At 53.7% G+C, this 15,952-nt stretch overlaps 1 protein-coding gene across 1 annotated transcript; it reads left to right on the top strand.

The window, feature by feature from the left end:
• Positions 1-507: 507 nt before the first annotated feature.
• BO86DRAFT_151614 (uncharacterized protein) lies at positions 508-6,548 on the top strand. The gene is made up of 2 exons (XM_025666316.1): positions 508-544; positions 780-6,548. Exon 2 carries the CDS (start codon positions 901-903, stop codon positions 6,415-6,417), a length of 5,517 nt encoding a protein of 1,838 aa, XP_025525335.1. The 5' UTR covers positions 508-544; positions 780-900; the 3' UTR covers positions 6,418-6,548.
• The last annotated feature ends 9,404 nt before the right edge of the window (positions 6,549-15,952 follow it).

Raw genomic sequence — 15,952 nt, forward strand, 5'->3', positions numbered from 1 at the left:
TATCTTCTCCTTGCACTCCTTCATTCGGTTCAACTTCCCCATCACTGGTATCTTCATCTTGCCTGTCTTACCCGCATTCTGACCCAGCTTCCCTGAATTACCCCACATTCCTTTCAGCCTTCCTTCCCACGCACACTTGCTTCCCTTCTGATTCATCATCAATCTTCATTCATCACTAACTAGTGAGCTTCATGAATCTAAATCGTGTCCGGTTCATCTGCCCATCATCTACAATCCGTTCTGGGTCTTGCCCAGCCCGCTAAGGCCCATTAGTGGTCCAGTGTCAGCCAGCCAGCCAGCCCCCCCGGTTTTTCCTTCGACCTTCCCCTTCCCCTACGTTCAAGGTTGAAGGTTCCCTCCCGATTTCCAACCAGCAAAGATCCACGGTTCACTTGTTTACTTTTCTTGGTTCCTCCTGCTCCCGAGTTCCACACAACAACCATAACCACAACAATCACAACCACCACCACCACCACCACCACCGCTACTATATTCATCCACCAAGCACACTAATTACTCTCCCCAGCCTCCTCATCCTCCAAAGGTTCGCTTTGTCTTTTTTCTCTCTTTCGCATTCGAACTTTGTCTTCCCTGTCTATTTCGCCGAGTTCACTCCTCTCCTCTCACTCTCTCCCCTTCTCCCCTCTCCCACCGCCTGCCTTCTTCTCTCCCTTCGCTTCCCACCTCCCCCGTTCTTCTCCATCGTTATTATCCCATCCGTCGTCACTTTTCAGCTCTTTGATTTCCTTTCGCGCACAGTCCCACTAATCCCCTTCCAGCCCCTTTCGTGGGCCAACGACAATACCAATTCCATTGCTCTGGCAATCAAACCTCCCACGGGTTGAAAATCTCCTCCATGGTTGCCTGAGCTGTTAGAGCGTTTACTGCTCGCTGCTTATCATGTTCAAAGCCCTGATGGGCGGGGGCCGCTCGTCCTCCGATGCCCGCAGCAGTTCGACTTCCAAAAGCAGTAGCCGCCGCCGCCGCACCGACTCGAGATCCTCCACAGTGAGCCGCAAATCATCGCGGGGTGACGACCGTGATCGTGGCTTGGGTGATCTATCGACCTACCCGTCTTCCGGTAGCCGTAGCAGGCGGTATGCCGCCAGCGCGACCGGCGAATCGGTCGCTTCGAGCTATGCGACAGCAGACCAGGGCTTGCCCGCTGAACCCGATCGTATTGTAATTGAGCGGACCCCCAAACGCAGTGACTCCGACATTACTGACCGTCGCGCTCGGGATCGGGACAATGGCGAGAGCGAGGACAGATACTTCCGCAGGCGCGAGCGGGCAAGGTCGCCAAGTCGCGAGCGCGAGCGCATGCGACTGGAACGGGACGGACGCGGGGGTGAGGTGCTGTCGGGCGGCCGCGACAGTGATCGTGCAGAGCGTCGACGGACACAGTCGGGCGATAGCTTCGCAACAGCGCTCGCTGAAGATACACCCACGTCGCGGTCAAGGAGCGAATACGATATCTCCGGTCTACCTCCCCACTCCGCACATTCCTATGACTCCATCCCAGGCACCTCGGGGTCGGGCCCCGCTCATGTGGCGGCGTTCTACGACCCTCATGTGCAGCAGCAATTTCCCGACCAGTTTCCTACAACCTTCGCTGAACCGTATAGGCCGCCAAATCCTGCCGGAGAAGCTGCGGAATACTATGGCGATCAAGGCCAATCAGTCCAAGACCAACCCGGCGTTCGTCCGAAGCCCCAGATGGTGATTCCGAGTAGCCAAGCGCATTTGATGGCGGCTTCTTCGGTACCGAACCCGCCACCCGAGCCCAGTAGCATGGGCCAGGTTGGCGCAGCGGCTTCGTACTACGATGACGATGCTGTTCCGGTTCCCTCGAATACTCAGCAGGGCCCGACACAAAGCACATCGGCCCCGGCGACTAAGCCACAAAAACCACCCAAGCCATGGGTCCAGATTGCCGAGGTCGAGCCGCCGGCTGTCGTGTCCGCCGCATCAGTAGCCACAGCTGAATTCTCAGAGCCAGTGTACACAGAGTCTCCTTCAACCTACGCTCCGCCAAATCCTCCAACCGCACACAACTCATCCCCTCCGCATGGAATGGGCGCAACTGTTGGCGCGGCCGCAGCAGGAGCAGCAGCAGGTTACATGATGGGACACCACCATCATTCCTCGAGTGTCCATTCTTCTCAGTACACCATGCAGAATTACGAAGAGCTTTCCCAAACCGAGCTGGCTCATGGCGGTCTTGCGACCTACCCCCCTCACCAGGAGCCAGCACTTCATGCAGCAGGAGTCGGGTACGCAGCAAGTCCTCTCCATCCGCATCATGCGGCTGTCTACCATGGTGCTCCATTTCAATCTGGTGCGCTAGCCTTTCAACAACGTCAGCGGGGACCCTTGGAAAAAATCATCGATTTTTGGCGCGATACTGAAGCAGTGGGAATGTTCGAGGACTATACGGAGTCCATTGGTATCTGCAAGTACTGTTTTGAGCCGGGCACATCATCTCGAGACGCACCTCGCAAGCATAACCACGGTTCTGGCCGCAGCCAGGGCGATCGTTATAGCGCAGCCTCCCGCATCGATAAAGCAAGCCGCTATTCGTCTTCCGACGATGAAGGGAGACGTCGCAAAAGGTCATCTGGAAGCTCATGGCTGCCTGGTTTGCTCGGAGGATATGCAGTCAAGTCGATCTTCACCAACAAGGAATTCGACGAAAGTTATAGTATTCAATCAGGCCGAGTCGCGAGCTCACGGCATTCCTCTCACAGCAGTGAGGGTGCGTCAACCTCTGGCCGACGAAGTCAAACATCTCGTGGCGTGCATCGTCGGTCTAATCGCAGCAGATCCCGTGAACGGGTTGATCGAAGCTCTTACTCGGACACGAGACCTAGCAAATACGAGTCTAGCCACGTTCGCTCGCGTTCAAGGTCTAGATCTTCGTCTCGGACCCAACGACACTTTGGCCTGAGAGATGCAGCGCTGGGTGCTGCTCTTGGTACGGCAACTCTGTCCCAGTCTGAGCCACGTCATGAGACTAGCAGCCGCATAACCTCGTCCAAGAACAAACAGCGAAAAGCATCCTCGTCTGACGGATCCTTCGTTGACATTTCACGGCCAGGTCGAAAGTCTATGAGTAGTGGTCTCAGTTCCTTTTTCACAGCTTCTTCTGAAAACCGGCAGAAGCAGAGGACCAAGAAACGCAGGGGATTGTTTTCCTTCAATAACTCGTCATCATCTTCCTTGGACGCGGATCTTGCCTTCGGAAGTGGCTTCGCCAGGAAACCCAAGAACAAGTCCACCAGGCGGAATAGGAAGGAGGGAGATGTTGACACAGCATTGCTCGGTTTGGGCGCAGCAGCAACGGCCTTGGCCGCTTCGTCTCATAGAGTGAGTCGACGACGAGGAGAGATTCTTGCCGGCAAGGACTATCGATCGGGTCGGTCAGATTATGCGTCCTCTGCAGCCAACGATGATGGATGGGAAGACTTAGATTCGGGCGACCAATCTTCCTCAAGCGTCAACTCCGCTCTCGCTTTTGGTGGCAGTGGGCTGTTCTCTAGTAGTGATTCTCAGCACTCGTCTGACTCCCAGAGAAACAGGTGGACTTGGGGATGGGGAAGCAAAAAGAAGACGAAGAAGAAGAAGAAAAAGAAGAATACGAGAAGCCCCAACCAATCTGAACACCGCTTGCCTACCGGTGCTGCAGTAGCTGCCGGGCTCGGAACGGCTGCCCTCGCGTCGACTTATCCCCGAGACGCGAAGTCATCCAGTCATGGTGCCAATAGCGTTGCAAGTCTTCAACAGGTGGCGCCAATGCCCATCAACGAATCCTCGCCTCACAGCAATTTCGACCTATCGTCAATGCCTCTCAATCAGCCACCCTTAGTTCGACCAGGGCCTATTCCCCTACAACAGCCACAGCCTGTCACACCGGTCTCACAAGCCGTATACATCAGTCAAGGGGAGTCCATCCACGCGTATAGTGCACCAAGCGGACTGCCTGTCTTCGAGGAATCTATCATACCTCACGAAACAAGGTTCTATGACCGGAGGGGTGATGATCGCACCAACAGAATTCCAGAATTCGACAGGCAAAATGAGATGGTGTTAAATGTTAATCGCGCACACCGCCGTAGCGACTCGTCACCTGTCTTCCCTACCGAGGCTCTCGAGGAACCTCCCGTGTCCGGCCTGAAGCGTCGCTCCACAACCAAGGAACAGGCATCTGTTCAGTTCGACCTCACAGACGAACAGGCGGACAAAGAGCGACGTTCCACTCGACAGGAAGCAATGGGACGGGATGCCGGATATCAAAACGGGGTACAGCTTGTTGATCGAGAGCAGGAACCAGCATCTTGGGAGTCTGAGTATCGAGCAAGCCGTCAGGGAGACCGGGATTGTGATAGACGTGAAAGTGATGATGGGCACTCACATCGCGACAGAGAACCGGTATCATGGGTTGGTGCAGCAGCAACAGGTACTATAGGTGCTGCTGTCGCAGCGACAGTGCTATCCGGTAGGGGCTCCTACGATGAAGCGTCTGACGCCGCTAGCCAGCGGCGTCACGAGGAACGACGAGAGAAACGCAGGGCCGAAAGACGTCGGATCCCAGACTCGAGTTCGACAGCATCAAGCCTTCCATTGTCAGAAGAGTCGAAACATACGGTGGAGGAACGTCCGCAAACAGAGCGTCAACAAGAAAGTGTCAAGACCCATGCATTCAAGGATCTTTATCGCAAAAAGCCAGTCTACGACAACTATGCGCAATTCTTTGCACCCGAGGAGCTTCGTTACAGCCCTGACACTTACAAGCGCCGGGAGCCCACCTCGATGCCGACTATCATCGAAGCGGAACCTGCGATTGAGTCTTTGCGTCTGACGGAAGAGCCCCATCCTGAATATAGTGGTCTTCCATGGCCAGTGCCAGCATTGAAGCTTATCGAGCCCACGCCTCCTCAAAGTCTCAGTGGTTCTGTCAAAGGTGCCTCGTCACCGATAACATTGGTTCCTGCGCACCTCCAAGAAAGCGAACATACCGAGCGCCCGCCAACTGGTTCACGTGTGTCATGGGGCAGACACGAGACTCATGAGTATGAGGTGCCCTCCACATCCTCCGAGCTGTCTGTTGAGGACTTCCCTAGAGGAGAAGAACAAGACCGACGGGGTGAACCAAGCTTGGCTCAAGATGTTCACGACATCCCCGCAGACTTTCGGGATGTTCCACGTTCTGGCAGCACGCCGCATGTAGGTGGTGTCGACATAGAATTTGCAGCCGCCGTGGCTGCAGCTACCGCCGCCGCAGGCTTCGATCCTTCCCTTGTCACGGATGATCCAACCTACCATACGCGAACATCGGCGGCCCCTGAGGCTGGCACCATCTTTGTCTCACCATGGGAAAATATTGAACACCGTCGCACAGAGCCTCACGGCTTTGTCGAAGGAGAGGTCGAGACACCAGACGACGACGTGTATGACAAGGCGGTTGGGAATCTGCCCAGCAGAGATCATCCTATACGCCCGGAGCACGAATCACTTGACACTACCATGGAAAGAGATGATGCGCCACGGATCTCAATTGCCCAGGAGGTGATTGAGCAACTTAGCCAAAGACAGGAACCAAAAGACACTTTGAGACGGGTGTTTGAGACGAGCGGTAGTAAACCCACTGTGATCCTCCGCGGTCCCCGCGATGAATTTGCCGCGCCTGTGGAAGAGGTTCTTTCTATGCCTGGAGGATTTGACACAGGAGCGCCATTGTCTGAAAGGAAGACACCCAGTGGTTGGAATGATGCGAATAAGGATGTTTCAAGATCTGTGGTCTCAGCGCCTGTTCTTGGAGACATCGATGCTCTAACAAGACAAGAGAGGGAAGAGCAGAGTGAAAGCGATTCGGGGCCGAATGAAGATGACAAATCTTCACTTACTGAAGCCAACACTTCGGACAAAAGAAGGAAAAGACGCAAAAGACGTACCAAGCGTGATAGTGACCACTCGGAAACCACCGCTTCAGCCGCTTCCTCCCTCACTAGGCTCGGAGACACTGCAGAGAAGTCCAGGAAAGCGGATGAGAAGGATAAGGGAAAACGCTCCGGTGGCTTTCTGAGTAACCTTTTTGGCTCGAGAGTTTCAGAGCCGATAGCTAGCAGAAGCTCATCTGCCGATAGGCGCTCCTCGCGCGAAGTTCAATCCGAGGTTGGCCCCCGGCGTAAAGAAAAGTCTTCTCGGCGGCGCAGTTCTAGCCGAGCTGACTCGCTGGACAACGAGTTGGAGACCCGAAAGAGCAGAGACCTGGACGATCAGAGCTTGATCGGGCCCGATAAAGAAAACATTAACCTTGAGAATTATAAATCCAGCAGGCAGCGAAGAGAGGACCAACGGCGACAGAGATACGATGATGTTTATGACTCTGGACGATTGAAAGAGTATGAGAAGGTATAGTGCCTGGCTGTTTTTCATTTCTTTTTTTCCGTTCCGTTTTGAATGACCTTGCATGACCTGTAATCATCACTTTGCCCTGAATATTCCCACATGTTGCTTTTGAAATGCTACAAATGACCCACGTACTAAGATCTCTCCTCTCGTCTTTCCCCCCGTACAGGAACCGAGCTTCTCACCGGAAGACGATGAGCCACGGGCTTTTTTAGGAGACAGCCCTGAATTGCCAAGTCAGATAGACGAAGGTGATCCAAAACATGGTGCTTCAGGGCTTGAGGACTCTGCAATTACGGGCTTGGGTCTTAATGTCTTGGATCAACGACTTAGAAGTCGCTCGGCATCTCCGCCTGCATCAGAGAAGACAGTCCAGCCTGCCCCGCTGTCACAGAGTAGACCGACTTCCCCGGAGCTGAAGAAAGCCCAAGAGACTCAAGAGGCTCAAGATGAGTCGGGCCCAGGGTCTCGGCGGTCATCTGTGTTGCGTACATCTGATTCGCCCACCGCAGTTCCTCTGCATTTCCGCCGGCCTCCCACTTCTCCTCGAACAACTCGATCGCCCTCACTCTCATCCGTGACACCTTCCCCAAGCTCTCCCACCCAGGGCCGTCACCGCCGGCCAGCTTCAACAGAGTTCAAGAACTCTCGGGAAATCCGACCTCTCTGGCTCGTAGAGCGGCATAGTACCAGCAAAGCCGAGCCTCAACCCGACGAGGCCCTGCCGTCGTTACCGTCAAGTAAGACCACCTCAGCCAATGCGTCGGCCGAAGACCTCACGGCCCTCCCAGAAGAAAAGAACTGGGAGATGGTTGATTTGAGTCAACACATCCATGGACCACCACGACCCAGCGATCTGGACTTTTCTAACACCAGGGACATTTCTGATGACAATGATCACCACGAACTTCTTGATTCTCAACAAGGGACTCCCACGGCAAATTCGTTCAACCACGTTCTTCACCATCCTCCGCCCAACAAAGATGCAGTGAAGTACGAGTTTCATTCTCCTTCTGAGCTTCTGCAGGATCTTAGCTCATTCCCTGATCTTCCTCCATCTCCAATTTTGAACGAGCTGCCATCGGCCGAGGGTTCTTCACTTGGCCCGAAGGACGAACAAGGTACGGAAACTAAGCAAGGCATGGCCCCCATCTTTGAAATGCGGCCTTCGACCCCAGAGGACAAGTTTCTCCAACCCTCGGAGACCACTGACACGACACCAACCCAAACAACAACGGCCTTTCCGACGCAAGTGCACACCCCAAGTGATGATCTAAGATCTGCCGGAGTCGATGGTACGGCTGCTGCTTCTACAATTAGCGCAGATAATGAGATTGGCCATCCGTATGGCTTTGAAGGTGGAACAAGTCCAGAGCCTCAAGGCCGACAGATCGCAGATGATCTCGCTAGCGAAGCGACCCAGGGCAAAGATCGGCTGGTCATTCCTGAAACACCCAATCCGATGCCGTTGCATAGCGAAGAGCAACGTTCATCTTCACCTTCTCAGGCAGATATACCCACAGAACCAATGAGTCAATCTGATCCTGCGGTTGCAGCAGCGATACGATCATCTGAGTCAAGTGTTCCCCAGGAAGACAAGAAATCAGAATCAGGAGACCGACCCGAGGGCGACGCGGGACAGATGCACGTAGAGATACCTTCCGAGGAACATAAACCTGAGACAGAGGGCTTCGATGCAGCAACCAGAAATAGCACCGACGAAGCTAGTCGTCTTTGTTTGGACGATGGAAAGCTACGTTGGGGCGCATTGAACACCGGGCCTCTACCGACGGCTGGGGAGGTCTTTGATTTGGAACCTGCAAATTTGACAAGTGCTTCTCTGGCCGCAACCGTGCCAGAACCCTCTGCTACTGACGCGGAATCTCGGGAACCGGAGCCGGATAGTCCGGTCACAATTATAGCAGAGCGGACATTGGATGGCGCGACACAAGATGAACGGGCTCTTAAGCCATACAGTGAAGAGCCAAGCGCCCAGGAAGCCCCAGAACAAATTTCCGAAGGACCAGAGCCCCTGCAAACAAGTACAACTGATGCGGAAGGTGTCTCCAGTCAAGAATCAGATGAAGTACAGCCCAAAGAGGAAGTGACTGACAAGCCAGCTGAGGAGTATTTCACGCCAGAGCCGCTATCTAGAAGCATTAGTGACGAGCAAGAGGGTCAAATAGCCGACCAAGAAGTTATTCCCGGCGGTTCCAGCCCCGTGACTGAGACACGGGCCGTACCTAGCAATGAGACTGCTGAGGGACAGCTCGAAGTTTCTAGGACCGAGAATGCACCTCCGAAGCCATCGAAGAAGAAGAACAAGAAAAAGAAAAAGCAGGGCAAAAGCCTCGACTTGGATGCTTCTGAGATCGCGTCGCATCTTGAAGAGCCTATCCAATCGCTTGTACAGCAATCCCAAATGGAGGGTTTAGAATCAGCGGAGCCTGAGAAGGAGGTAGATGTGCTTTCGCAAGATCCACCCTCACATGAGCAAGTTGGCTCAGAACCTTCAACTGCAGCCGTGGAAAAGCCAGCCGACTCGGCACCGGACGAAGGGCCACTGTCAGCTGACGAATCTCTCCTTCCCGAACAACTTCCGGTCGAAATGGTAGACCATGAGCCTGCGCATGGGCAAGCACGGGAAGTGGAAGAAACTGCTCACTTGGAAGGTGACCGTTCCGCCGAAAGTTTCGAGCAGGGAGGCCCTACTGAGGCTCCTTTGTTGGACAGCGCCGCGAAACCTGAATTGGAATCTTCCATCGACGTTGAAGAGACAACCTCGGATACTGTGGCTTCGGGCAAGAAGGCCAAGCGGGATAAAAAGAAGAAAAAGAAGAGCAAGGGCTCAGTCTCTATGACAGACAATGAAGGCCCAGCAACTATTGATGTTACTGAGCCTTCCGTTGAGCCTACCGCTGAGCATATAGCTGATTCTTCTACTGAGCCTGTTGCTGAGCCTCTTCCCGAGCCCACCACTGAGTCTACCACTGAGCCTGTTGCTGAGCCTATTTCTGAATCCACCACTGAGGCTACTCATGAGCCTTCCGCTGAGCCTACTTCTGAGCCCCAGCCTTCCGCTGAACCTACCGCCGAACCTACCGTGGCGCCTATCGCGGAGCCTTCTACTGAGCCTTCCACTGAGCCTTCCGTTGAGCCTACAACCGAGCCCGAGCATACTGCTGAGCCTATTGCTGAGCCAAAGTCTATCGCTCAGGTTATTCTTGAGCCTACCGCTGAGGCTGCTCCTGAGCCTCCCACTCAGACTACTGCCGAACCCGCTGCTGAGCCTACTGCTGAGCCCCTAGAGGAAAACGATGTGGAGAAACTTGAATCCAGCAAGCAGGAGTCTACAACCGAGTCCGGGGACCCATCTGATGGATATATTATGGTGGAGCATCCACAGGAGAATCTTGACTCCTCGGAGCCAGGCACTGCAACTGTATCGGAGGCGCCTGCTTCGTCGTCAAATGCTGTGATCCATGAAGCACCTGCAGATAATACCGAATCCATGCAGCCGGGCTCGGAAGTTGAGAAAGAAACCTCCCAGGAAGTGGAGAAAGAGTCTGTCCCTATTGTTGGCGAAACAGCTGTGAGCGAAACAGAGCTTGCAGAGCGCAGCACAACAAACGTACCGACGACAGAGGAGCCCTCAGCCCAGTCGGCAGAATCAGGAATTGCCAAGGAATGTCAGCTTTCTGGCGAGTCCCTTGATCCTAATGCGGAACCTGTCTCCGTCAAGGAATGTCAGCTTTCTGGCGAGTCCCTTGATCCTAATGCGGAACCTGTCTCCGTCAAGGTTGATAGCACTCAGGAAGATGTCTTTGAAGACGCCGAGGAGTTTAGAAAGCCTGAAGCAGTGACTGGCGATGACACTGAACGCCCTGCTCTAGGTGATAAGGTCGATCAGATGGTGTCACCAGCAGCTGATCAAGAGGTTCAGACAGACCAGCAACTAACTGAGCCAGCTTTGTTTGGCACTGGGCATGTGACGGAGCAAAAAAAGGACGAGAGTATTGATCGCGCTGCTCAGGATGAGCAGACTGCCAAAGAGACCGAGTTGGACGCTTCTACCACTGATCAGCCTCGCGACGACGTTCCCGTTATAGTCGAGCAAGTCGATACACCTGAAACATCGACGACAATTGATGCTCCAGGCGCCAGTACAGAAACCGAGACTCTGTCGCGCAGAGCGAGTAAAAAGAAGAAGAACAAGCGCAAAAGCGCGACAGAGGCAACAGCAGAAAAACCCAACGCCGATGAATCCCAGTCAGAACCCTTGAGTCAACCAGTGCTCGAGGATGAAGCTGAGTCAAACACGGAAGCTAGACCTGAAGATACTGGAGAGCTAGATGCGACCGGCGAAGATCTATCGAATGCTGAGCCATCTGGGCAAGATCCCCCTGAGGGCGCTAAGGTGGAAGTTGCTGAAAAGCAAGAGGACCAAGAAAGTGCACCAGAGGCTGTGACTGGTAGTTCGGCCGAGCGTCAAACAGACAACTTCAGCGAAACGAAGTTGGATGCAAGTAGTGACGTGACCGAGGAAGATCAATCGAAGAAGAAAGGGAAGGGCAAGAAGAAAAAGAAAAACCGGAAGTCTACAGTTTTGACCGACTTTCAGCCCGAGCCTGAGCCCGAGCCTGAACCTGAATCCGTGCCTGAAATCGATCCCGCACAGGCTGCCGATGCGAGCTTTGCTACCGAACCCCCGCACCAAACAAGCGGTGAAGTTTCACTTGTAGAAGGCCAGGACTTGCACTCAAAGAACCTGGAGAGTCCGCCCGATAACGTGACATCGGACGCCATCATCCCGGACACAGAGCTTGACTCAACGAATCGTCCGGTGGAGAAGGGTGTTGAAGCCAATGATGACGCAACACATATTTCCGACCAGGCCGACAAGGATGCTCCTCCATCTACGGAAGGTGCTCCAGCTGTTACGGAAGCTTCCGTTGAATCCTCCGAGGTTGTTTTTGCATCGAATGAAAGCGGCCCCGCTTCCACCGAAGAGCCTGCCTTTACCGAAGAGGTCCCGACTGTGACGGAGGGGCCTGTCGAGACTCCAGAGACCATGCCTGTGTTGGAAGGAGAGGTTTATTCTCAGGTCGAAGAAACTTCCACAAATCTCAAGGATATTTCAGCTCGTACGGAGGATGACCTTACCGCGACAATTCTACACAGCAAGCAAGAAGAGCAGGTTGTGAGCGAGGAATCGAACACAGTGGCCGAGCGTCAGGAAGACCAAGCACCCGAAGAGCCTCCGATGACTGCCGCGCAAAAGAAGAAAGCCAAGAAAGAAAAGAAGAAGCTACAGAAGCAGAAGGCCAAGTCATTGGATGACATTTCCCTGTCTCAGCCTGGAACACCCAAGGCCTCCGAGAGCCCGCGGGATACGGGATTTCCAGCTATTGAAGGAAATCTAACCCCTCTAGATCCTGCAAAGTTGGAAATCACTTTGGTTGACAAGAATGGAGAACAGGAGTCTGCCAAAGAATATCCTCAAGATGTCGCCACAGATGAGGCAACAGCCGCAGCAGCGAAGGAGGTAACAATGGCTGGAGATTCTGAAGCGATGCCTGAAGCCAGAGACTTGAGCAAAGACACATCAGCCGAGCCTCAGACTCTTACCGAACCGGCCGACGAGCAAGCCAGAGGTGAAGTTTCTCCTGATGTTGATATGAAGCCCTCTCCAGAAATCTTGGCAACTGCCGAAGCCCTTTCAACGGAGGAGCAAGAAGATTCTCGTGCCGACAAGGGAGATGTCAGCAATGAGAACAAGACACCTGGTGCACTGGATACTTTAGAGCCCAGTGTCGAAGATTTGGAGGGTCTCCCTGATACACGCATAGACCTTGAACAACAGAATCTAGACTCCGCCGAACAACCGCAAGAGCAGCCTGAGGCCGTCACCTCTCCCGCCTCGGATCCTGCAGCCCACCACGAAGAGCCAAAATCCGAGCTTGCTGCAGACCAGGCAAAGGATGATGGAATAGTAGCAGGCACAGAAGTGACTCCTGCACATGCCAATACACCAACGCATGATATTTCTGAAAGTACGGGTATCTCTGAAACAGATGCTCAGGCAGGCTTGGCTGGCAACGATCCCGCCGAGGAAAACGGGTCTCAGCACGATGTCATAGCTGATTCGCGAGAGGAATCAGTTGGAGATGTGCCTCAAACCTCGTCTTCAGTCAAGTCGAAGAAGGACAAGAAGAAAAAGAAGAAGAATAAATCAATGTCCTCAGATGAGACACCGGAAGCTGTCCCAACAGAAGAATCGAAGGAGCCTGTCGAAACATCTTCTGCAGCAGACATCGAAGCCGTTCCCTCTGCTTATGATGCAGAGGTCACGGCAGCTGCCGATGTTACTTCTGATGAAGTGACTGAACAAACTCAAGATGTTGAGGATGTGCTCCCAGGCGAAGCCATGCAAGGTCCTCAGGACGAGCCCAAGCATCAATTGTCGGAAGAGCCCTCGGCAGAGAAGTTGGAAGAACCCGTGTCAGAGCTCGTGTCAGAGCTCGTGTCAGAGCCCGCAGAGACCGAAAACCAAGCTGCGGAACCAACGCCGGAGCCCCAGACCGCAAAATCCAAGAAAAAGGCCAAGAAGGATAAGAAGAAGCGCAAATCCGTGTCCTTTGCAGATGAGCAGTCAACAGACCTGAGTGAGCCTGTTGCGGAGTCTGGCGAGGAATTACACCGTAATATCACGCAAACGCCTGAAGATGACACTTCAGCTGAGCCGAGCAAAGCAATTGAGTCACCTCCTACCGAAGAATCTGGGCAGAACAAAAGCAATGAGTTTATTGCTGGCGACGAAGAGCTCCCGAGCTTGATCGATAAAACTGCACCGTCGGAAAGCAAACCCGATGTCGCTGATGAGGCTTATCCGGAATCCGATACTCGATTAGAGAAGGAAAATGTCGATTCGCCTTTGGAGAACATAGAAAAAGAACCGACAGCTCCAGGAATGGACAATGATTCTCAGGCAGCAGAAACATCCACTCAAGAATCTCAAGTTCTGGAATCAGCTGGCATCTTTTCTGGCAGCGCTGAAGAAGCGGGAGAAAGTTTGGCAAATTCGGAAACAGCGCATGACACCCCGACCCTACCGGAAACCACCGTGGCTGAGAGTCTAGAAGCAAAGGATGCGTCTGAACTTTCTTTGTCCAATGCCCCAGAGCACCAGAACCTCACTGAGACTACCGAGCCGCAAGTCGGTCCTGCCATGTCCAAGAAGGATAAGAAAAAGGAGAAAAAGAGAAAGCGCAAGTCATTAGCTCTCGCTGAAGAGACAACCGCTTCGGCTCCAGAGTCCGCAGTTGACAACGCTGCAACGGCACCGCCAACTCCTGCTGAGCCAGATTCTTCGAACGAGCCAGATACAGCCGCAAAGATTACGGCTCCTGAGACAGATCGTGCTGAGGACGCAATGCAGCAAGCCGAGCAGATCGAGCAGATCGAGCAGGCCGAGCAAGCCGATGAAGGAGCCGCTTCAATGTCGGCGAAGGCAAGGAAGAAGGCAAAGAAGGGGAGGAAGCGGTTATCAAAACTCCAAGACGCGAATAACGCTTCTTACAATGAATCTCTACCCTTATCGGAAGGCGCAGAGATCCACGCCGAAGAACCTCAAGACCCAAGCGATACTCAGTTGGTGACTGAGACCGAGACCGCGGAAACATCGCAGGAGGCGGCAATCATACCTGCCGAAGATGACGGTAAAGATATTCAGTCCCACGGCACCGAATTGCACGGCGGAAACGATAAAGATCTGACTTGGACTGATGACATGGTTCCGCAGGTAGAGCAACAGCAAGCATCTTCGCCAGCTTGTCCTCCCCAAGTCGAACCTGAGAACCTCGAATCCGCGCCTGCACCAGCCTCTGTAAACTCCGTTGAAGCACTGCGGGACACTATTCCGAGCGGAGAGGCTCCAGAGGAAACTGAGTCATCCGCAGTCCAAGACTCGGCGCAAATGGGGGCGGTGGATGAAGATTTGGCTACGCTGCGACCTGGAACTGCAGGGAAGGAGAGCGAGTTTGAAGCGGTGGTACCGCAAGAAGAGAATGAATTTGGCGAGCAGCAGGCCACGGGATGTGTCACCGAGGTCCCAGGTCAAGATAACGTGGAGGATACGAGTATTGCATCGGTCGACAGGAGAGATTTTGAAGGCGATGAACACACTGAATCCCAGGAGCAGTCTTTGCCTGCCGAGACGGAGACGGAGTACGGTGCCAGTCCCCCGGCAGCGGACGAGGGGCCGGCCGTTCACCCACTCGAAACTGCCCCGGGGATGGAATTAAGCAAAGACAACTCCCTGCCTGATGCGAATATTCTCGGAGAGAAGCCCAAGCAGAAAAAGAGCAAGAAGGACAAGAAAAAGGACAAACGCCAAGCAGAGACAGCAGCCAGCAGTCATCATCAAGAGGAACAGGAGTCTGGTGCTAAAACTGTAGCTGAAGATGCAAGTCCTGCCGCAACACTAGCCCCTGCCACGGAGGTGAAGCTAGAGTCGGACACATTGGGACAAGTTGATTCAAGTTTGGACGAACAACCTGAAGCGGACATCGCCGACACTCAAACGAATGTCCATCCTGATGAAGGGCTCGAGAACGCAAGAGATATCCCACCTGTGGCCCCTCTTGAGGATGATATTCAAGCTGGCGACCGTGAATCGAATTCTGCAGTCCCTGAGAATGTTGTTAAGGAAGATGATGTTGCGAAGGCTGGCGACTGGGAGGACCATGTATCACAACCTGTTGCACCAGAAGACGTGGGGCTGGAGCTTCCAGAATCAGAGGCTGCTCCTAATGTTGTTGTTCTCGACGATGCTTCTCGCGAGGTTGCGCCAAAAGTTGTTATGCCTGAACCTGTTGCTTCTGAGATTGTCATTTCTAGGGACATGGCTCTTGATGAGGAGGTTGAGCCTGAGGTTGGGAATTCTGAACTTGTTCCAGAGGAGGTTGTTCCAGAGGAGGTCCCTTACGAGAATGCCCCAGAGGAATCTTTTTCTGAAGCTGTTGTTCCTGAGCAGGTTCCTTCCGAGGAGCCTGTTGCTGAGGCTGTTTCTCACCAAGGGGCAATTCCTGAGACTGTCTCTGAAGTTGTTCCGGCTGAACCGGAAAGTTCAAGCGTCACAGCACCACAGATTGAATCGCCGGAAGCTGTGTTGCCAGAACTTGTTCTCTCGGAAGCACCTGTTGCAGAAGTCGAAGAAGCAAGGACCGACATTGCGGGCTCAGCCCTGGAGGATGTGGGTCCAGAGGCTCTGGCTTCAGTCTCTGCGAATAAGGATTTATCAGAGCCAGAGGATGTTTCTTCGGACCCCGCGTCCCAGGGGAACTCGGTCCCAATCCCGGATATGGCACTCGATGCAAGCCAAGAGCCGAAAACAACTGAGGGGTCTCCTTCCAAGAAAAAGAAAAACAATAAGGAAAGCAAAAAAGCGTCACTGTTGAATGAAGACAAGACGAGGCTCCCGGAGCCAGTTGAAACGTCGGTCGAGGCTGAAAAGGAGCTGAATGATCTTCCTAAGCCAGCAGAC

This window comes from Aspergillus japonicus, assembly GCF_003184785.1.
Source record: "Aspergillus japonicus CBS 114.51 unplaced genomic scaffold BO86scaffold_45, whole genome shotgun sequence".
In the NCBI taxonomy this organism is placed as follows: domain Eukaryota; kingdom Fungi; phylum Ascomycota; class Eurotiomycetes; order Eurotiales; family Aspergillaceae; genus Aspergillus; species Aspergillus japonicus.